The sequence below is a fragment of the Acartia tonsa genome, chromosome 13, assembly GCF_053477335.1.
Source record: "Acartia tonsa isolate MP-2025a chromosome 13, ASM5347733v1, whole genome shotgun sequence".
Lineage (NCBI taxonomy): Eukaryota > Metazoa > Arthropoda > Copepoda > Calanoida > Acartiidae > Acartia > Acartia tonsa.
In genome coordinates this window covers 41,492,290-41,515,917 of record NC_137272.1, presented here as the reverse complement: position 1 = coordinate 41,515,917, position 23,628 = coordinate 41,492,290, and the positions used below count along the sequence as shown (strand labels likewise).

The following is a 23,628-nucleotide window of genomic DNA, read 5'->3' as shown; positions in this document are numbered from 1 at the left end:
CTTTTTAATCAATTTAGTTTTTTGATCTTAAATTAGGTCCGTTCAAACAGATTCAGTGGCTGTACAACGATTCATACGGAGAGTGTAAAATATTCTGTGATCTTAATAGATTGATTAACTTACATTTAAACTTATTTTTAAAACTTCACCAATCTAAAAAAGTTTTATTTTACTAAAAAAAATTTAAAAGTTTCTTTTTAACAATCTAAGAACACTAGGTATTTATTAAAACTATTGAAAAAACTGAGAAATTATGCTAATTTAAAATGTTGTACCAAAATAATCTCATAAAACTCGATGCTCCCATCGATTAAATCATTTCATTATATTTTTTTGCATCTTTGTATAAAATATTAAAAAAGGCGGGAGTGCATTTGATTCTCATTTTCTTATATCATATTGAACATGTGATTTAATGAAACTTAGAATTAGTAGATAATAGTTCGATGCTTTCCCACAAAGTGCCCGTCGAGCAATAGACTGTCTCTTATTTTTAATAAAAATTTGAATAAGGGAGGAAATTTTCTTTCTATCCAAAACCAATATAATAAACAAACAAATGAAAACTACATCCGAACCTCTTACTTTCAATTTTGGAGGGGGGTTCGATGCTCAACTACGCGCTTTAAAGGAAAACTACGAGGGTTCATTTATATCTACATTTTAAGTGACATTAAATCATATGTGTAATTTGGACAAAGATCGTCAAAATTGAACCCCCCCCCCCCCCCAATTTCTCTTTAATCACTGAACCAGATAACTTACTTTTCTTACTTTGGTTATAAATCTAAAGGGATAGTTGCATGAAGGGCATTTCAGAAAAAATTTCAAGCATAAGCTACAAATATATTATTAAATTAGATAATTTTGTATTGCTATAAATAACAAACAGTTAGACATCACTAAATTAGTCGTCATGTTGTTTTTGTAAAAATAGCCAACTATATAAATTGCATATGTTACAAAAATACGATTGTCAAGTCTTTATATTTTTTAAACTGCGTGGTAGAAATTTGAAAATCTTTCAAATACATGCCCTTTAAATGTAGTTTTAACCATTGAACAGGAAAAAATATGCAGTTCACTAAATTCAACTTCAAATGCATTTCGTGCAACTACCCCTTTGGATACTTATATGAAGATTGTAATAATACTATTTCTCGTATTCATTTGAATCCGGTGGATAGGAACCGGTTCTCATGAATACGAAAAAACTATGTCTAGCATCGTATTATATCCAGTTTTCTACAAATATAGAAATGTACAATCATAAGATTAAAACCAGTTTTTTTAGCCGGTGCCTTCGGCACCACGGGGCTAAAAAAACTAGTTTTAATCTTATAATTGTACATTCTATATCCGCGGAAAGCCGTTTATAATACGATACGAGAAATAACTATTTTGTGATTTTAAAAAGATTAGATAATCAGTGTGAATTAAAATGACATAAAATATAAATCTATGCGGTAAAATTGGACTAGAAATCAACATAAAAATTATCACAATTAAAAATTACAAATGCTTGTTTTTAACCATTATCAAAGTTTCCCCATATCACAATTTAATATCAAAATCATTTTTTTTCTCATCTTAGTTAAAATTATGCTTCTATTTATATCACAAAGCTTAAAAAATGCTAAAATAATGTGCATAGGTAATGTCTTTTAGCTGCCCAAATAAAACTAATAATTGGCTTAAAGTTATAAAACATTAACACTAAGATAAAAATATATAAATAGTATAAAATAAATAATATATACAGTATGAGAGTAAAGCATTTTTACGAGAAATTTTTTATTAATTGAACAATAGGGAAATTTTTTTTTAAAGGACGGTAATCTAATGTAGTGGCTTAGATTTTCAACCAATTATCTTCAATTACACAAGGAGTAATTTATAAATCATCATTGGTTATCGTCCATTGTCTTTCCCTTAAGATCCCTGATTCTAATTAAAACTTCAAACATAAAAATGTTCTAATTCCATACTGCATAAAAATACTTGGTGGATTTTTTATCTCCTTAGAGTTTCCAAACAGTCTGAAGTTTTGCATCGTGTAGGTCGTCAGGACTTAAAACATTCATGTATTTCAGGTTCTCCCTAAATATAACATTATTTAAAGTTTTTATGTAATAAGATTTGTAAACGGTTCGAATCTAAGCCAAACGATGTAATTAAAAGTAATTCAAAATTGTAAATATTGCTGGTTTGTCATTCATCTTGACCAACTAAAAAGGAGTGATATGCGCTTCAAAATTAAGGTCTTTTAAAGAATGATTAACAGATCTTTACTATAGATGTATATACAAATAACTACCTCCCTCCCTTTTTCAATGACCTTTTTTTGTCTGCTAACAAATTTTTTTCTGCTAATTGGATGTGTTAATATTCCAAACAACATTGGTCGATTTGCAATGACCAAATTGAGAGTCGGCACAAAAATATTGTGATGGGGAGATAAAAGTTATTTAACCCGTTCTTCCTCTAGTATTTTACTCTAATGAATGATCAAAAAGCTTCCATTTTTGGTGGTTCAGAGTAGGGGGAATGCAAAGATTCCAGTTGGTTTAACCATACTTACTATCTTCTACGTTGGAAGACAAAATTATTGCCTCCACTTCTATTAATATTTTGTAAAGGGAGATAAAATCAACAGGCACGAAATTTAAATTATGCTTCACGATGATGGCAAAGCAACATAAAGCTAATTGAAATAAAAATGAAAATGGATATAAATTCCTTCACACAATGGAATAGAGCTAAAGTTAGACCCCTCTCCAAGGAAACATTGAAAAATAACAGGGGTTTATATTTTTCCAACCTAGTCTAAAATTTATTTACCCCGACCCCTCTCTATTTCTTTCCCAGATTTTTATAGTAAACATACAGAATATTTCCTCATTTAGAATTTTATGGAAAATACAAATCCTACCTGTAGAAAATAAGCTCAGAAACTACCAGGCCGTGGCTGGGACTGTTATCAGGTCTAAAATATCAATAATATTGTAAAATTTGCAAAGAACAGAACAAGATTAGAAAGGATGATAAACAACAGGAAGAGAGAGATACTCACAAGAATAAAAAGTATTCAGTATAATAATACAGCAGATGTTATTAATGATGAGGCATATATAGGGTCATACTTGTAAGATAGGATGTGAGAAAAAGAGAGGAGAGGATTATTACTAATAGGTTGAATAAATTAAGGAAAGGGGTTTACTTTCAAAATACTAAAAAAAGAATTAAATAAAAAACAAATTGCATTAAAGAAGGAGAGATAGACGTTTGGACATAATCTGAATCCGTCATATAAAGTAGTAGGTTTTTTTCCTCGTTTGTCCTTTAAAATTTTGATGACCACTGAACCGATTGAATTCTCAATTTAAAATTTTACTAAGCTTCATACAATTGATGAGATGGTTTAGGGCTATTTATTTAATTTTTTATTTGGCAGGCATAGTTAATAGTTCTTCTGCCATCTTCCATTCCCCTAGCAAAAAAAAAAAAAAAAAAATGTTTTAAAGGGTGAAACCAACTTACTTGAGATTGGCCGCTTTCAGGGTGTCTGCGACACGTTTGAGGAACTGATTGTGAATACTTTGGAACAGCCGGGTCACTCTGGAGGCTGGCAGGATATCCTGAATGGTAGGTTGCGTGATTATTATCTGACAAATTGCAACTTGTTTGTAAATTAAGTTTGTAACTGCTAACAACCATGAAATTTCTATTTGCAAAAGGTAAAAATTTTTTTTTTCCTATCTAATTGAGTTCAAAATAAGCTCAGAACTATTAGTTTTATTGTTGGAGGTAGAGGGGGGGGGGATGTTTTACATCGAAAAAAATGTTTGGGGAGTGGGGGGGGGGGCAAGTGCCTTAATGAAATTTTTTGTGTTTACTTTGGTTGGTTATGCGAAAAAAGTTTGAATAAAAAAATCAGCCTTATGTCTCAGAAATTCAAATGTTTGTTTACCTCACAAGCCCCCCGGAAGGGAAATACCAAAATTTAATTTTCAAAGTTTTACAGCTAATTCCAATCATATGAGATTTTGCAAAAATAATTTGATTGATTACTATAAAAGCAAGCCCGTACAGTCAGTGCAAAATTGTACAAACTCCCCCACTCCCTTACTAACAAACTAAACATACCTGGATAGCCTCATGTAATTTTGACAATTGTTTTCCAATTTGTTTGAAGGAATTACTGGGAACTGGCGGCTTTCTCTGCCACGTGGCCAACTAAAAATATATATTTAAAATATTTCTAAACAAAAGGTTTTTATTTATTTTTTAAGTAGGTATGACTTTTATTATTACAATGTTATTGTTTATGTTCTATTTATGATTTTTAATTGTCTAATTTAGGTTTATTTCATAAAAATGTTAGCATTGATTAGATTGATTGATTGATTTGTTGTATACCTGTTGTTGTAACGCGGCATCCACAATTTGGTAGATTTTTCTCTCCAATTCGCCCAGATGGTCATTGTAGTCTTTTACTGCGTTATCCAAACTTTTTTCTAATTGATACAAAATTAATAAATATTGATAGATTTTTTAACAAGTAGTGAGATTTATTTTTCTCGTATTCATTCGAATCCGGTAGATAGGAACCGGTTCTCATCCATACGAAAAAAACTATGTCTAGCATCGTATTATATCCAGTTTTCTACGATTATAGAAATGTACAATCATAAGATTAAAATTAGTTTTTTTAGCCGGCGCCTTCGGCACCACGGAGCTAAAACAACTAGTTTTAATCTTATAATTGTACATTCTATATCCGCGGAAAGCAGTTTATAATACGATACGAGAAATAACTAGTTCTACCCAAAATAAAGACAAGTACAAAAATAGAAAAATTGCAAAGTGAAAGTAATATACCTATTGCATTAAAGACAAATTATTTTGCCTCAAATCTTTTCTCAAAATTATCAGTTTTGAATAAATATTTCAAAATATTTCTTAATTTCATACATGAACTATTCAATAAGCACAGGGTATTTATAGAAAAAATAAAATTCATATTAACTTTCCTATGGTGGTATACTGTTTCGCTGACAATTCTGGGAAAAGGTCCATAAAATAAGATCTACAACATTTGCAATTCCATGCTATCATAATTTTTGGGGTCAATTAGAATTCAACCAACTTTGTTGCATACTAGTCCTAACTATGATAAACCTGAACTGAACCAATTAATTCTAACAATAACATTGTCATTAAAGAAAATCTTTATTCTTGATTATTAATAACTAATTAATGTCAGCCATTATCTTATAAACTAAAACATGAAAGCTTCACTGAAGAAAAACGCCTAAAATAAGTATTTTTTTTGCGCATTTAAATGCACTGCGAGATAACTGTACATTATTGTTTAATGAATTTATTACAGATTATTTGTAGGCCTTCTTTTGTCGGTTTGTGCAAGCTTAATCTATACGTTCCGCCGTTTGAAGCCTTTAAAGCTCATAGATTTTTGAAGATAATCGTTACCAGGAACATTTTACCCTGAACTGCACTTGATCCTAACTTTGAAAGCATGTAATTTCCTAATATGAGGTATAAGAGTGGCAACAAACTCCAAGCTACGCAGAGTAATTGCAAGATTCCTGAAAACACAAGATTAGTAATTAAGAAAACTAGGGAATGTAAAAGTTTCAAATCATAAAATGTCCATTAAAAATAATCAAGGAATGGATAAATGGATAAGACAGTTGAAGATAATTTTTTTCAATGTATAATTTCTTAAACAGGATAAAAAAAATATTCCTATCAATAGTTTTAATCTACCAATGGCACATTTTTGTTATTATTATTATGGGGACGATTAGTTAAGCGTCTATTTTCTTATCACTGCATTAATGCTAAAAGTTTCAAGTGATATAAAGATTAACAATAGCTTAAATGATATTTTACCTAATTGTAATAGTTTTAAGTCCTGCCAAACTGACAGCTCCTGCTCCAAGAACTAGTTGGCACGTCCTACAAATTAAGAATTATCATTTAGTGGTTTGTTAAAAATAACAACAGATTAATGAAGTTAAGAAGCAATCCTATTCTATAAGGTAGTAAGTTGTAAGTGTGTGTACGTTTGTCCCAAAAGATCTGTCGAAGGTCGTTCAATCAGGGTTGGTTGTCTTATGGGTGTTTGTTATACTAGGTGATTGAGCGCGTTACACTGCAATTCAAAATGTAGAGTATGTTCAAAGGTGACGTGGAGAGGCCTTGTACCAGAAGCGTCATTACGCCCCCTGTCATTAAAAGATCTGTTGATTGGACCGATTATTCCAGAATTTTAAAGGGCGATATCCCATAGGAAAAAAACTTTACCAGTGTGAAACATCAATAATATGAACCTCTCAGTGTAAATAAAGAAATACTTAACCAATAAACATACCCTGTATAAAATTGTTGCAAAGCTTTGCTAAATAAAAGCAATTAACTTTTTACCTTGAATTGAAAAGCTTGAGTAGGTCGCCAATCTTGAGGGCCACCTCGTCACAAGACTTTGGAGGCAGATCAGTGAGGAGGGACACGTAGCTTGACAGGGTGGACAGGTAGAATATTATGGATTCTACAAATGCAAAACTATCCTCACAGCCGATTATACGTAACTCCTAAAAAATAAATATAAAGAAACATAAAAAAATAGACTCCAATGTCTACTCCCTCACAGATATGGAGCGACAACGCCATCAATATTTAATACAGACAATGTTAATTTGAAGCTTTAATAAAAATTCGATGGCAATATATAGTGAAATTTCTTAAAATATAGAATGCTGAATGTAAATCTAATTCTAAGGATTGAATATAGAAATGACATATTGTATAGGTATAATTGTCCAAATCACAATTTCAACGCCATTCTATTCTCCTTAATTTAGGTGGGGTATATTAATTAAAGATAATAAAAAGCTTAATAAGAATGCCAGCTATGATAGATCCATGTTATCATGCTTGTCTGTGTGCAACTCTACAGAATACAATTGAGAGTTGATCATCGTCCTTGGAATCACAATTTTAAAAATCAAGTTAATTCGAGATAATTCTATCAGCGTGTCGGAGCCGTTTAATTTTGATGCGGTTCCGGCTCCGCGGAGCCGTATCTGGAAATACGGCTCCGGCTCCAGCTCCTACTTTAAAATTAATATATCAAATTTTGTTCATTATTGAAATTGATAAAATAAAATAAATAATATAAAATATTTTGCTTTTATTTGATTAAAGCTATATAAAAGTGAAGGATGTGTGTATATTTGTTAAGTAACAATAGTTTTTCAGTTTATTATATGGAAATACACCGTTGCCAAATTATAATATTACTTTAAAAATCATTTTTAGCTAATTTGAAGCCGGAGCCGTTTTTAACGAAAAATACGGCTCCGGCTTCACCAAAAATGTTGCTGCTCCCGGCTCCGGCTCCGAAACGCTGCTAGAAATAAATTAAAAATGACCTGTATATTAGTCCCCTCATCAATAGTGCCTAGAGCTTGTAATGTAGGTTCTTTCACTAGCATATCCAGGGGAGCTCGGAGCTTGGACAGGTCCCCTTGTTTACAATAGTGGCGCTTCCACTTCTCTTTCTCTAATAAACTTGCAACCTAAACATTTTTTGAAGATAATTTTTAGTTTTATCTTAAGTTGAAAAGATAAGTTATGAAAACTGTAGTCAAACTGTAGTTTATCCTATAATGGTTGTTAATATTGTAGAGATCCAAGGGGGGGGGGGGGATATTCACCTATCTGATATGTATTTGAGGGTGCTGTACGCCATTAAGATTAGCCCTATTTAGATTTTTTTAACCTTATCAAAAAAAGGGTGGACGTCCTTGTGTATTACATAGTCAAATTGAAATAAAAATCGTTAAAACAAGAACAATTAAAAATTATGATCTACTAGGTATTCACCTTATTTCTAGCAGCTTCATGAAATTGCTGGATAAACAGGATTGTTTGTCCTTGTTGAGAAAGTTGTAGGCCAGCACTAGATCTTCCACATATATCTCCTGTCACCTGGAATATCATATCAATTTAGTTCAAAATATCACCACTAGAGTTTGATTTCTTTTTTAAAAAATGTATTAACCAAATCGACATTAATTTTGCTCTGTCGGAAAGGTTTGACCAGGGACTAGGGAATGATATTCTGACAAACAAATCTAACATAAAATTCTCACAACCCCCTTCCCCTTTTCCTCCCCTTCTTTCCCACCCCTCTTCACTTACTTGATAAAAACAAACTATATTGGAGATGCGACATCTAAATTTCAAAATACTTTGAACGTACAGACAAATCTTTTAAAGAAATGCTTCGCATCTAGATCACTTTATTTATACCCTCTAAAAATTGGTACTATATAAAATATTATTCTACTTTTGATTGACAGTTTAGAGTAATTATCGCTTGTGGTTCAGGACACAAGAAATAGCTAAAGTGATCAACCCTTAGGCAATTTTAATGCACTTTTATGCTTTTTAGGCCTATTATTACCAATATACATCCATATATGAGTAATTCTAGCCTATCTATGGTAATCTATATGTGATTAACTAATGTTATATGACTATAGTAAACTTTATATCTATTGATAACATAACCATGTAACAATTATGTAAAACTAAGTATACCTAAAGTCCCTGCTTCATTTACGTCACAAGCTTAACACACAGACACTTTATGGAACAGACAAGAATTAAATCAGGGTAATAAGTTGTCTTTATAGCTTGCACCTTATAAAATCAGTCAGTTACTTACTAACTCTTGAACTATTGAGTTCTTTCTTCTCTCCTAGCTTAAAGGTAATGATCTTAGTTAATTTAGCATGCATTGTAGTTTAAATTTAGGTTCCTTAGTACTTAGCATGAATTGTGCCTAGGTCTTATGTTAGAGGCCTAACACTATGCACAATTAGATGCTTTGGACTTAAGGCAATCTCCTGTCCTACACTACTTATGTTTATTATCTCCTATCCTGTATCTTTCATACTTAATTGATTCACTTGTAATATAAATACACTTTATAAAACCATCTTCCCTCTTATGTACTTGATATACTTGTATGATATAGATTGGACATCATAACCAGCCATTTATTCTTAATTTAAAGCAATATAATACCGTGTGTGGGTATTTGTTGAACTGCCACGGGTTCAACCAAATTCGTATCATACTTGTGGGAATAAAAGGAAAAGCATTCTTCACTGACAAGCTGACTTTGAGAATGTCTATGTGTATTACAGTAGGATTTAAGTAGTACTCATAGAAGAGCGATCTCCACATTCCAGATTTTGGACAAGCGCCCCATTCACACTACCAATATCACCAGATACCCCATAAGGTTTCTTGTTTTTTTTTGTAGAATTGTTGGTTAGATTTGCTACCCGGCCCTGGGTTTGACTAACCACGGTTGGACTCTCAGATGTAAAAACTTTATTTTAGTGTTTGGCCAAAATGACTTAGCAATTGTATCTGTAAGTACGTCTAATAACACCCTTTGCTATTTTTAAAATCCTAGAAATTTTTTTTTGCAAGAAAATTGCATAATTTCACAACCTTTTTTAGAACCACTACATAACTCGAGTTTTAAAACTTTTTATATAAAATCCTTTTTACAAAAAATATCAATAATTACTTAAAATTAAACCTGAAAGAAAAAAAATCTCATTACACGTGTTAATTTGCATGTTTTAGGTCTTTTTTTGAGGAAAGTATAACTTCCACATTTTTGACAATAATTATATTTTTTTAACATTTCAAAGTAAAATATAATAAAACTTAAACGATTTTTCTTGAATTATCAGTTGAAAACTTCATCAAACATGCAATTTAAGTGATGAAAATTTAATAAAATCATTTTTTGAATGTTTAGAATTACCAATTTTCTACATTTAAAACAAAATGTTAACAAAATTTAAAAACATTTTAACATATAACTTAAAAAATCAATAACATTTTATAAAAAGATGTTTCAAAAAATAAATCATTAAAAGGTATTAAAATGCATTTGAAATTACTTAAAATTAAAACGAGAACATTTTTTTACACTGTATTCTGTGTAATAGAGTTTAAATGACATGATTAGTGAATGAAATATTTCCTAAACTCATTAAGCCTTTTTGTGACTATATTAAAAATAATTTATTTTGTTTTATATTGTTTTTTTTATTCAAATATTTGACAAAATTTTCCCTACGTCAATAAAATAAAGTCAGTTTTTTACTGTTTCCAGGTTTTTCTTTATAATTATAACAATTAAATATAATATAAATCTTCATTATCTTTTATTTGAATTATCATACACATTAAAATGTAAAGTATGAGCTAGAATAGCACTTTTTTCAACGAATATTTTAATGACATTATATCAAAATAATTCCTCTTAAATATCACACAACATATGATTGGGAAGTATAGCCATTTCTTGGAGGTATAATATTTACAAAAATACCATTAATTCTGTTTTTATCAGAAGTTAAAAAAATTTAACAATTCTAAAACAATGGTTGGCTGTCTAGATATTGAGTACACTAAGACTACGGCTCTGTTCTATTGAAATAACGTTGCAAAAAGAGGGGTTCTGAAAGTAATCTACCTAATTTTTTTTAAAGAACCAACAAGTACTGTCAGTATCTTTTTTCTTGTAATCTAGCAGACAATCAAATCATTACACAATTTTCATGATAAAATATTCAGGTTTCTACTTCACATTTTAAAAAATATACTGATCAATAAAATGTTCAAAATTTTACTTTGTACTAATTGAAAAAATATGTTGTAATTCTTATTTTAAAGTTACATTTTTATCCCTGACAAAATCATAGACGACTTTTAAAGGCATCTTATCTAAACTTTTTGAAGAAAAACTTAAAAACGTTAATTAAGTATGAAAACTATTTTCTTCGATTTTTCTGAAGTTATTATCGCATTCTATGGGTTTTTTATTATCATTTACTTATATCGAAAGTGCCAAACATTGTACCCTAACTTATTCATTTAATAAAAAACCAACCGTGTAACAAAGGACGGTGGTTTTCTTAAACAGCCTACTCGAATACAGATATTAACCCTTTTTACTTGAAATTAGGAGACATTAATTAGGAGGCGTTTATTTTCAAAAACCTTACCTTTGACAAAATGTTGATTAACTTTTGCAGCGTTGATAATTCTTTGGGAGTAACCAACTTCACAGCATTGGGTCTTGATCTTACTGTCACAAGCTTGCCTAGTCTCTCATGGACCTAAGATATAGATAGACTTGAGGCTACGCCCCTAGAGGCCCCTATAGTGGGGGGGGGGGAAGGAAAGTCGACCCCTAAACATTTTTAATTTTAGTTTTAATAGGATTAGTAAAAATGTTGCTTTTTTATGAGGGGAAGGTTTTTTTAGGTGCGATTTCTCTTGGGAGGCCGGTGGTTGTACCCTCCTCATATTAGTTATAAACCTTCCCAGGACCAGAACAGACAGACAGACATACCGTTACTTTTATATAAAGATGATCCTATATAAATTGCCACTAGCTTTCTTAAAAGTTAGATAGATCTTGATCTCGTGAAAAATCTGTAAAGAAAGGTTACCTGATCACAAATATTAACCATGACCTCATCAGCAGTTTGATTTAATCTCATAGCTGGCAAATTATCAGTCTAAAACAATTAAATTATGTCAATTGGATACTTTTATTATCCTCAAAAAAAAGACCTGAAATGCATTAGAGTAAAATTATTACCTAATTGAGCAAGAAATGGTGTTCATTTTTCACAGTTTGACTTAATAAGAGCATTTGACTACAACCCAACACTCAGCTTTACGAAAAAATCGTGAAAAAAATTACCCTCTTTATATAGGAATTCCTATTATATTGTACTTTAATTTAATAAGCTATTTGGCTAAACTTAATAGCAATAACATAAACTCATATAACTTTGTCATTTTGTAAAAGTAATTTCATTATATTTAGACATTGTCTTTTAATTACGTTTTAAAACAGGATTTAATAGTAAGTTCATACAACCTTCATTTATCAATTTGATAAAGAAAACTAACCTCTAAAGTTACAGAATCTGAGGATTGATTAGATGTCTCCAAAGATGATTTTATTGTTCTATATATCACATTCATTTTTCTAAATATATAAGTAGTTTTAATAGGAAGAGAAATATATAAATAAGAATAGATGGATAAACAAACAAAAACTTACAAAAGGTTAGATAGATAATAGAATTAAACATTATATTAAGCTTATTAGATAATAAAATGAGGGTAAATCAAAAACTAGGTAATGGTAATAAAGGTTGAACTGTATTGAATTGCAATAAGTAAATCCATTAAAAAATAACAGTATTTACCTAAGTACTACTATTAGAGAACCAACTAACAAATCTAACAATTCAGTCCATGCCTGAGAAAAATATTAAATCTGTTAAAATTGGTTTTTCTTAGAATCTTTTCCAGTTTTGGTATAACTCTTTTGTCAGTCCGTTTGTCCTTAACACTGTTGGGGAAATGTGATTTTCTCGGGTGCTATCTAAGATACACTGCTAATTCTTTTGGTAAAGATACCTCTTACTAAGGAGCAATCAGCCAACATTTTACTTTGTCCGGTGATCATGCTACAAAAGGTATATATATTGATTTTTAAAGGTTTCGTGATTTTCTATTGTTTAATAATCTCTCTCTTTCTTTTCCATGACCACTGAACATCTGGACAATAATTAACTTTGAGTGTTTGTACAAGTAATTTAAAAAATCCTCCATATTTTTTTCATAAATAGAATTTCATAGGAGCTTTCCTATAAATATTGTAACTTACATCAGATTGAGCGACAAGGGCGAATTCAGCCACCAAACTTGTCAATGTTTTCTCCTCAGTTAAATCCAGCTTTTCAAGTACAACATCCTAAACATTAAAAAAACATATAGGTACTTACCTAGTGATTTATGAGTCTATGATTTTTTTAATAAATCATGCAATCTTTTCATAGTCTTTTTTTATCGGGTTCATTCTAGAGAGAGAGGGGACTATGGGCTGGTTATTACACTGGTCCCCAAAGTCCTAAAATAACGTTTTCTCATTTGTTGTCTTATCAACTTTGAGGACTTTAGAAAATTCTGATTTGTTAGGTCAATAAGTTGAGTGTCCAAACGTTTCAACCATTAAATGTAATCTAGAGAATGGGTAATTTCATGTATCATCATTGGGGATTACATCAATTTATCGGCCATTGTCTTATCCCTTCAGACCAATGAGTTCATTCTCTTTTTTAATTAAAGGGAAGGGACAATGAAACGAACCATCTTTCCCAAAAACTGTATTAGATATTATATCAAAGGCATAGGGTAAGGAGGGGGTGATAATATATTGTCAATTATCATATTCCACTAAAATAAAAATTACTCAGAATAGTACCAAGTAGGTAATAAACGATCGCACAAATATTAAAATATCATAAAGTAGCTTCTACAAGTAATTTACAAACACTGACTTTTACCTTAATTGTCCTTTTAACAGCATTGATAGCAGTTTCTTCAAAGAATTCAAGGAAAGAATATGATTCTTGCCGTACTAACCCTGAATATTTAACAAGATTATTTCAATAAAATGCTGTCATATTGGGCACTTTTTTTGATATTGGGCGGCCCAATTGCCCATAAGGGTTTTGGGCGCTCAAAAGTGGTTTTTGGCACCCTTTTTGGGCAAATGTCGTAAAAAGCATATAAAAAGGATATAAAATAGCCTAAAACCATACTGAGACTTATTATTAGAAATAAAATAGCCTAAAACCATCTGAGGACCTATAAAAGCTACACTAGAAAGGAGAACCATATCGGTTCAGCGGTTAGCGAAATCCTTCTCTAGATACAAAAAAGGCTTACTAATCTACATAATAGTTAATATCACCCAAAAAAAATAGGCCCGCCCCCTCTTTCTTCACCCCCTCCCCTTTTTCTCTCCCCCCAAAAGGAGGTGCCCAAAACTGCCCAAAAGGACCTTATATTGGGCGGCCCAAAGCCGCCCGCCTAAAATGACAACCCTGATAGCAGTCCTCTACACTATATTCAACAAAGAAACTACTTTCTATTCTAATTTAAGCCACTATAACTTTAGAAATGGAGCAGACATAAACCATGGTATATTATGCTTTTGTTTCGTAAATCCTAATACTTTGAACAGAGCTGGATCTTTAAATCATTTTAGTGGTGAGCCAGATCAGGGTGAGCCAACTTTCCACCAATGAGAGCACAGCATATTATGAAATGCCGCGCTGTGATTGGCTGAAATTCGGCTCACCCCGATCTTGCTCACCACTAAAATGATTTAAAGATCCAGCTCAGGATTTTTTTATCTAAACCTAAAATTGTAGACAACCTTTTATGCTAATGTCATTAGAATGACAAATCACTTACCAGACACTAGAGAACTGAGTGTATATTGATCCAGCCCTGTTCCATGATCCTCTTCATGGTGGTTATCCCCATTCTCTTTGGCATCACCATTGTTTACAGGTATATTAGTGGTACAATCTGTTCAAGTTTAATGTTGTGCTTTCCATATTGTGGATTTTATATTTTGCGTTTTTCCTCTAAGTGCCTGTTTGTTGAGCCCCAACCCCTGGCCCCCTTATTAATTAAAACAATTAAAAATAAGGTATAACTCTAAAGCTACGATGCCAACCAGTTTCCATTATAATCCAACCTTACCCTTAAGGTTATCAGTAATCATAAGGAAACTTTAAGTGAGAGCGCCTAAGATTATAGTTTAATTAAAACACAAACATTCCTGAATTAGATAATATAGACTCATAATCAAGTCCAAAAACTAATTCTGTTTCATCGCTAAGCTCAGTGGTAACCATGGTTTTAAAGTCAGACAGCAACATATGACCTAAATTCAACAAGGATATTTGTATTCAATAGTAACATTCACATCCATATCTCTTACTGCTCTATTATTAGAGTAAAGCACTAGAGGGAGAAAGGGTTAAATAACTGTATCACCCCATCGCAACCACCTTGTGCAACCCTTCTATTGGGTCATTGAAAATGAACCAATGATGTCGCTTATATTAACACAGCCAAGTAGCAGAAAATAATTTAGAAGCGGACGAAAGACGTCTTTGAAAACGAAAGGGAGGTAGTTGTCTGTATATACATCTATACTATAGACGTTAAAAACCAAAGAAAACTAAAGGGAGCCAATCGATCTTTGTCTGTCCAAACACTCTGGGTAGAATGTAAAGTAACAAACACCTAACAGACTACCAAGTCTTTGATTGCACGTCTTTGAGTAATAAGTTGCTCCTGTTTTGGGCCAATCCATTCCCCCTAATCTAAATATATGATAACAAGATGGCTACTAAATGTTAACTATTACCTATAACTTGCATTAGTTGATCTAGCTGACTTGGTAAATGTTTTAATCCAACTATATCTCTTACATCATCCTAAATAAAATAGATATTATGCACATTGATAAGATCAGAGATACAAACGTAAGTACCTACATTTGTAGTAATATTGAAGATGTTAATAGATGATTCAAAATCCTTAAAAATATTCAGAGCCTTCTTCATAGATGTCACTCTTTTCTTAAAACATAAAATATGAACCCCTTCAATCCGTGTAAATTCAAACATTACTCAAAATTGATTCTGTGAGAAGATAACTAAAAACGAAGTCATTTTTACTTTAAATTATTTCAGACCAACAAGAACACCTTATATTGTAGCTGCGCTTCTTTAAATACCTTGATAATGTCTTGAGATGTAGAAATTAGATCTAACGCCCCCGAAAACTCTTGTCTTGATAACAAAACCTGAAAATAAAGTTTTTTATAATAAACGCTTTTATGAAAAAGAAGGATAAAATGACGTATTTTTGCCATCTTTTATAAATCACATAATCACAAGATACACATTAACAAAGATGACAACATCCATAAGTAGCGAAGCTCAAAATTATAAATGAATATCAGGAAAATATTTACTATAGAGTAGTGGCATACAATAATCATTAAACTTGATAAAATAGGGAAATCACAAAGCCTTTAAAATCACGAAAACTTAAAAATCTAGGAATCGATCTAGCACCGCAATTTTTGGACAAATCTTAATGAAACTTGATGGAAATTTGTAGAATATAAGCATATTCAATCCCTGATAATTTCAGGCGTCAATCCTGGATAGAAATAGAGAAAATTATGAAAACCTTAAAAATCTAGGAATCGATCTAGCACCCCAATTAATACCTAAACAAATAATAAAACTTGTTGAAAACATGTAGAATGTAAAATAAATTAATCCCTGAAAATTCCAGTTCTCTATCTTGAAAAGGAGCCGAGAAATTTACAAAAACATAAAAATTTAGCACCCCAAATAACAGACGGATGGACAAAACAATGTATAGAATAGATGAGCATATATCATAGGAATCTTCACTAAAAATTTCAAATGTCTATCTTTAATAGAAGCCGAGAAAATCACGTTTTCCCCATAGCGTTACGGACTGACTTACTGACTGACGGACAAAGTAAATTATAGAGTAGCTTCGCTACTAAAAAGTTACATTTTAAGATCAAAGAACATTGTTATGATATATCTTACTTGTATGGTGGGTTGTGTTTGATGTAGGGTGTAGATAATATTCAGTTTCTTTAAGATTAGTTCAATATTATTCTTTCTCAAACACATTTGTGGTACTTTAAGGGCTAAAACTACTCCTAAAATTATAAATAAAATATTAGTAATGAAAAATTAACAAACTAACAACATTTTTGATGGAGAAAAATACAGTAAAAAAAGAAAAAAAACATAACTAGGACTTTTGGTATTTGGGACAGGTATTAACAATAAACTAATATTCCCTAATTTTTGTAAATAGCAAAATTGCTTTAAAGCTAAATTCATCATGTCTAGTAAGAACTTTCTGGTAAATATAATAGAGTTGCTACGCTTTCTAGATTGATGTAAACAGTAAAATGCTACAGAAATTATTATGCCAAAATTAAAATCGCGAAATCTATATGTTACGGACGGACGGACCAAAATAATACATGGTAAATCCTACGCTTTTAAAAAGCGAAGCTTTTCTATAATTAGGGTCGGTCCGTCAGTACGTCCGTCCGTCCGTAACGGATAGCTTTTTTCGTTAATTTAGGCATGTTAGAATTGTCCTATTGATTTCAAATTTTGCATGGAGATAGGTACGATTTAGAAAGCGTAGCAACTCTATAATCATTACCAGAATGTCCGTACGTCCATTTTAAACATGTTGATTTTTTTACATTTTTAACAACAAATTTGTATGTGTCCTAGTTATCCGATTGGTCTGATTTTTGGTATACTGATTCCTGGGACAACAAAGTACAATATTATAAGCGAAGCAACTCTATAATCAAGTCCTAAAAATGTAAGTATGTCCATAAATATTATTCTGTATCAAGCAGTTTTTCAACAAATTTACTTACTATTTTGCTTTGACTCTTATACATTTACATTCTGATTATTCAGTTCTGACATTATACAAGTGTTAATGTCCGTTTGTCCTACCGTTTCAGAGCTTCGCTTTTATGGATGTTGTCATCCTTGTTAAAAATAAAAATCATAAAAATTCTAAAAGTTCACCTTTTTCAACATCATCTAATCTTTCTCTTAATGTTCTAACAACAGATATCAAAGCTCGTAACTAAAAAGTAAATAGATCTTGTTAAAAAATTTAAAACTTAAAAGATTAGGTAGGTAATTTAAAATCAAGTTTCCAATATTCTTTTAAACTGATCATTGTAGTTGTTTTAGATTTTTTTTCTTTAAAAAGAAGATAAACCAATTTTCAAACTTTTAAATAAATATCATTACGTAATTAAAAAGTTACCTGGGACATTAAAGCATCGTGATATGTCATGACCTAAAACAATTAAAGAGTTAAAATATAAACCTTTTCTAATTTAATGGAAACTAGGTAGTAACAAAGTTTTTAAAGAAAAATGGGCAAATCTCAATTCTTTATGATATATAATTTATTAATTATTTTTATACCATCGTCAAGACTATAACAGAGCTGGATCTTTAAATCATTTCAATGGTGCGCTAAATCACCCCGCGCAGAATTTCAGCCAATCACAGCGTCCCATTTTGTAAAATGCGCCGTTATGATTGGCTGAAATTCTGCGCGGGGTGATTTAGCGCACCATTGAAATGATTTAAAGATCCAGCTCAGGTAGATTTTATAGATAGATAACTGAATGTAGCATTTAAATAACCTTATAGCAATTTTAAAACATTTTAAATTCATCAATAAATAGAAAGTTAATTTTAGTCCTTTGCTAAATTATTCAATGCAAATGACTATCCGGCTATTATCAATATCCGGATATTGAAACTATCAGTATCCGGATATCGGATATCCGGCGCTGGCCAGAATCCGGCCGGGTATCGGATATCCAGCATTAGAACTCAACCTGACATACGGTATCCGACCAAAAAAGTATCCGGCCCAACCCTAGTACAGACATATATAAATAAAATTAGAGAGTAGCAGCGTTTTTAACAATTCTAACCTGGAAAAAATGGTGTGATTTTGCAGCAACTTGGTGAGCTATGCTAACTTCAACTTGGTCCAAATGGTGGGATAATTTCTCTTGTAATAATTTACCTAAATAATACAGCTCTGGAGTCGTTAAAACTTTTTAGAAATTCTTTATTGATAGATACTAGGAGTACAAGTAACAAATGATTATTATCAGGACGAAATGTATTGTGTTTCTTCTTTTCTTGTGCAATAAAAAGTCAAGGTTCTCAATGATATTTAATAGCCATCTAAAGAATATTTCTTCATGTGCTTTTTTTCTTATATGTGAGTTTTTTATTCTAAGTGATATACCTGATTTTTCTATGTGCCTGACTTCTCCAGTATCAATTTGAAATGGATTTGATCTTCTTTCAGATAGAGAATCCTGTAAACAAATCAAGTTACAAGAAGAAAAAAAACATCATAGAACGAATTATATCATATTAAAGTTCATAGCAGTTCAGTAGGAAATCACAGGTAATATCAGAAAGAGATGATTACATCAGGCAAAAAAAACATTTTTACCTGAAGAAACGGGAAGACGGCGTTGAAGGTTGCTGGATTGGAGAGGTCAAAATTCTGGTCAAAAAATATCGCTGGGATATCGAGTTTGGCTGGGGTGATTTTTCTAAAATAAATATCAGGAATAAAAAGTCTCAAAATATAATGACCAACGCTTTAGAAAAATATAATTTTGGTTTTAATTTCTACTATATAAATATTTATTTTTTACCTAGGTGATGATTGAGATGAGGTTGAATAAGAAAGCTTGGATTCTGGTGACTAAAAAGTACAAAAATATGTTTATAGAAGGATAAGGTATTCCAACGAATAGGGATGAGGTACATCAAAACGATAAATATCAGATAGTTCAGATATTCTGACTGGAGCTTATTCATTATTAAGTTATTAAGTAACCCTAATTAAGTGTTCTTCTAAATTAATTCCAATGAAATAAAGAAATATACCTGATTTGGCGTGTTATTTGCGCTACCGGGAAGTGGCGAAGGTGTTGTCTCCCTTGAGCTTCCAGGCGTGGCGCGTCCACTTTGCACATAGGCCTGAGATGGGGTGGCACGTCCACTTTGTACATTATACACTTGTGATGGGGTAGCCCGGCCACTTTGTGTTTGGCCTTGGGGTGGCTGCGGAGGCTTATTTCCACCACTATAGTGCTTGCGGACTTTTCTTATGTACCTATATAATTAAAACCATAAAAATACAGGACAAGGTTCATTAAAGAAAACGAAATACCTAAATAAAACATTAAAGTCCTACCTATCAAAACAGTTTGGTGGTAGTTCACAAATATGAGGAGACGAAGGTAAAAGCGCAGTGTCCACAAAATCTATTCCCCAGGCCCGTGTGAAGAAATCTTTCTGTTTACCTACATAATAAATCATGCAACACAAATAAAAACTTAAGAAAAGATGTTCCTATAAAAAGAAAATAATAAATTCATAAAATTCATGGATAAAAAAAGAAAAAATCAAGTTTTAAGAAAGATAAAAAATCAATAAATTTCATATTTACGTTACACAGATTACATTGCAATAAACCTTTTTCGAAAACTATTCAATTAACATAAATACTATTATAGGGTTAGACGGACAAGCGCCTTTTATAGAGGAGGTCAGCTTTTGAATAATACCTTTGGCGGGATCATTGAGAGCAGCTGGTAGATTAACACAACTTGAGTTTACCACCCATTTATCATCATTGTTACGCAGTAGGCTCATCTAATATTAAAATACATAAAATGTTATTTATTCAATTATATAAATTTATAAGCTTTTTAGGTTGTAACAAAGGATCTCACTAACCGCTGAACCGATTGGGTTCTTCATTTTGTGGAACCTTCATATAGGTCCCGGCATGGTTTAAAGCAATTATATTTTTCTATTCAAGTCCCGAGATGGTTTTAGGCTAATTTTCGCTCTTTTCTAACATTTTAAATATAAAGCCCCTAGGGGCGCAGATTAGTGCCATATGAAAGAATAATTTATTTTTAATGAAAAAAAAGTATGTATACATTAAAAGACCTAAACATCCAAAGGATATATTTATAGTTAACTAGAGAATGACACATGTAATACTCATTCCAGGGATGTAAATAGTCTCATTTTTGTACATCCTTATTTCAAAATATTATTCATTAGGTATTAAATTCAAATACTATGTAAAATGATAATATTGGGGGAAGAATACTTTGTCTTCGTCTAACTCACGGCGAGTTAAATCAAAACTAATTGGATTTCTGCTATGTAAGAAATTTATCCAATAAAAATCAGGGTTGCCACATTATGTCGATATATTTTCCCAGAGTTTATAGTGATTTTTTACATGTAATAAAACAATTTTTTAAGTTAAATTATAGCTTAAGATAAAGAAAACTAGTTTATTTATTTATATTAATTCTTAAATTAACTGCTTTATAAATAAAATTTCTCAAAAATGACGACTAAAGTTTAAGAATTTTAAAGTCTGATAATCTTTAAAATAGAGCTTTTACACTCATTATTTTGAAAATATTTAAAAGAAAATACATTTTTAAATATACCCTAGCAATTTCTTTTCATTCTGATAACTAAAACCAACTATCTTAACACTTTTTTAAAAAGGGGGTAATTTATGTAATTATTTTCCATAAGGTATGTGTTCTTCAAGACTTTAAAACATGAATAGAACACTAAAACTTGACATGGAAGTTGCTCTAATATGGTAAAATGTTGAACTGTGAAGAAATTTTATTGAAACCATCCCTTATATCAAATTTTCATATCGAAATTTGCCAGGGGATTGATATACCTTCCTACATCCTGTTTGCACACTTTCGTTTTTGACCCCAACTCCCTACAAAAAGTATTGAAATTGTGAAGAAATGGCTGCAAAACTGCTGTTGCCACCGAAAACTGTTTATCCCCCAAAAAAATTTTGCTTGTTCTTACTTAATCAGACAATTTTGTAAAACTTTAAGGCTAAACAGAGTAATACATGGACATCCAAGCTTTTTCATTTTTTTTAGGGGGGGGGAGGGGGTGGAAATTGTAAATTAAAACTTTGGGGGTAATCTTTATAACATAGAGGCAATGACGTCCAAGCAATTTTTTATTTGTAATTTTATTTTTATATTATTTTTTTTAATTTATCTTCATTTGAATATTAAAAAGAAGGAATCTGTAACATTAGGATTTAAAAAAACACCTAGCAAAAAATTTAAATAATTTTTTTTTGGGGGGGGGGGTTGAATTTAAAAAATATATATATATTCCAAAGTCTAAGAAATGAGGACGAAACCACATGTAAAAAAATATTGAAATATTTATGAAAATATTCAAAAGTTTCAAAGTGGCAACTCTGTTCTGACAATATTCTTACGTTGCATTCACGCGTATTCCCAGTACATGTAAATGTGTACAGTTAACAACACGATTACAATTAATTCATATACAAATGTTCTGTGATAATTTGACACTAAGTGACTTTAGAACTCTATAGCATTTGTGTGATGTTTGATTTTTCATTTGAGAAAAAGTAACAGTCTAAGTTACGGTGAACTAGGGCATAACATACCTGTGTGTGATGTTTATTTACATGTTTTATGTAATCATTATGCGACACCCCTACACCAGGACACGCATTACAGATCTTGTTGTCACCGTAGGTACAAATGTATGATCCACCCTTAAAAACAAAGTATATTCAGAAACATCTAAAATAATTTTGTTTCACATTGAAAGCGTCTAAAAAATTTTATGCTATTAGCAATAGCGTATTTGTAAATGAAAGTGTATAAATATGTAAATGTTAATGATTATTATGACTTAAATAGCTTTAAGACCATAAGTCTTCAATGAAAATAATACATTCAATGTAATGCCATTGTTAATTGGCACAATATGGCATTGACATTAAACATGACTCATCCTTTACCATATATATATTGTAAAAGCATACAAGAACAGGTTTTTACTTTTAGTTCACTATGACATTGGGAGAAAGGACATTCGATCAAGTATTATAAAAATGTATTAGACTTAGAGTGAAAAGTTAATAAAAATACTTTTTTAGACAATATAAAGTTAACATTGTATATTAGAGCTTAACCCTTTGAGAACGAGGCAAAGTTGCTTAATCAAGAAAAATCTTGTAAACACAAAAAGTATGATGCAATACCTCTATAGAACTGTGGAAAGTAGTAAGATGAGAAATAAAAGCTGCTTTTGACGCAAATCTTTTGTCAACACAAATTTTGCAGCTTCTCAGCCCGGCAGATTCAGATTCTAGCTCGGAAAATCTTGAATGAGAGGCCATTCTTTGTCACAAGAATACTTTAGGGTGCAAGTTTGAACCCTTGCATACTTAAAATCTCTGAAAATCAAAATAAACTTGAAATCTACTTACAGAAAAGATATTTATTATACCTTAATTATTACATATAACTGATATTTATATTTAAGAAATTTCTATTCAACTATATATAAATTGATTAAAGAAATATCAATTCAACTTAATTTTTAAAAATATCATAAAAATTTTTGTTTTCCATATCAGGCAAAAATTTTAAGCTAGGTACCGAAATCATATTGAATGTATAAATAATTTTGATTTTAACCAATTTAATTCTGCACCGTTTATAAAAAAAAAAATTGGGGCGGCGGCATTAGCCAGTAGTAAAGTGCAGCTTCGTCCAACTTTTGTTTTAAAATCTGTTTGTTTACGTGTACCAAAACATTGGCAGACAATTATCAGCTGTTTGCAAGTAATAAATGTCGTCTTTTATTAAACAAACGACGACATTAAAAATTATAAAATTTACAACCAGAATTTCCTATTATAAAGTTAACTTTTTATTTTTCTAGTTTTTGTCTTAAACCTTTCATTAACTGATAAAATTATTAAACGCAAATCAATATTTTAGTGTTATATATCATTTTTATTTATTCAAAAATCTAAATAAGGAACCAAAGTTTTGATTTTCTTAATAAAATTAATGGGACTAAAAAATAATTAAGTTTTAGTCCAAAATTTATCAAAAAATAGAAAATAGTGCGCGGTGTTCCC

General features: G+C 30.9%; 1 protein-coding gene across 2 annotated transcripts; it reads right to left on the bottom strand.

The window, feature by feature from the left end:
* Positions 1 to 1,399: 1,399 nt before the first annotated feature.
* scat (VPS54 subunit of GARP complex scat) lies at positions 1,400 to 23,088 on the bottom strand. 2 transcript variants are annotated; one of them, XR_013874169.1, is made up of 34 exons: positions 22,741 to 23,088; positions 22,138 to 22,248; positions 20,216 to 20,303; positions 19,843 to 19,951; positions 19,533 to 19,761; positions 19,298 to 19,347; positions 19,090 to 19,192; positions 18,877 to 18,949; positions 18,554 to 18,648; positions 17,869 to 17,901; positions 17,622 to 17,682; positions 16,602 to 16,717; positions 15,746 to 15,814; positions 15,374 to 15,443; positions 14,783 to 14,884; positions 14,407 to 14,526; positions 13,491 to 13,570; positions 12,812 to 12,898; positions 12,348 to 12,400; positions 12,046 to 12,124; positions 11,577 to 11,645; positions 11,127 to 11,240; positions 7,912 to 8,016; positions 7,458 to 7,604; positions 6,451 to 6,617; positions 5,917 to 5,982; positions 5,553 to 5,609; positions 5,037 to 5,092; positions 4,420 to 4,520; positions 4,147 to 4,236; positions 3,541 to 3,638; positions 2,933 to 2,986; positions 1,966 to 2,100; positions 1,545 to 1,716 (listed from the first exon to the last, which is right to left on the bottom strand). XR_013874169.1 is itself a non-coding variant. In XM_080146651.1 (33 exons), exons 1-33 carry the CDS (start codon positions 22,876 to 22,878, stop codon positions 2,022 to 2,024), a joined length of 3,069 nt encoding a protein of 1,022 aa, XP_080002777.1. In that variant the 5' UTR covers positions 22,879 to 23,088; the 3' UTR covers positions 1,400 to 2,021. The 2 variants fall into 2 exon arrangements, 1 of the variants encoding a protein (XP_080002777.1); XM_080146651.1 differs by having other exon boundaries at positions 1,400 to 2,100.
* Positions 23,089 to 23,628: the final 540 nt, after the last annotated feature.

What these genes read in the sequence shown, in the direction of transcription:
- scat (XM_080146651.1), bottom strand. Translation starts at nt 22,878, where the DNA reads ATGGCCTCTCATTCAAGATTTTCCGAGCTAGAATCTGAATCTGCCGGG. An exon ending in CAGATTCTGTAACTTTAGAG is followed by an intron (nt 11,646 to 12,045) that starts GTTAGTTTTCTT and finishes TAATTGTTTTAG; the next exon opens with ACTGATAATTTGCCAGCTAT. An exon ending in AATTACATGAGGCTATCCAG is followed by an intron (nt 3,639 to 4,146) that starts GTATGTTTAGTT and finishes CCTACCATTCAG; the next exon opens with GATATCCTGCCAGCCTCCAG.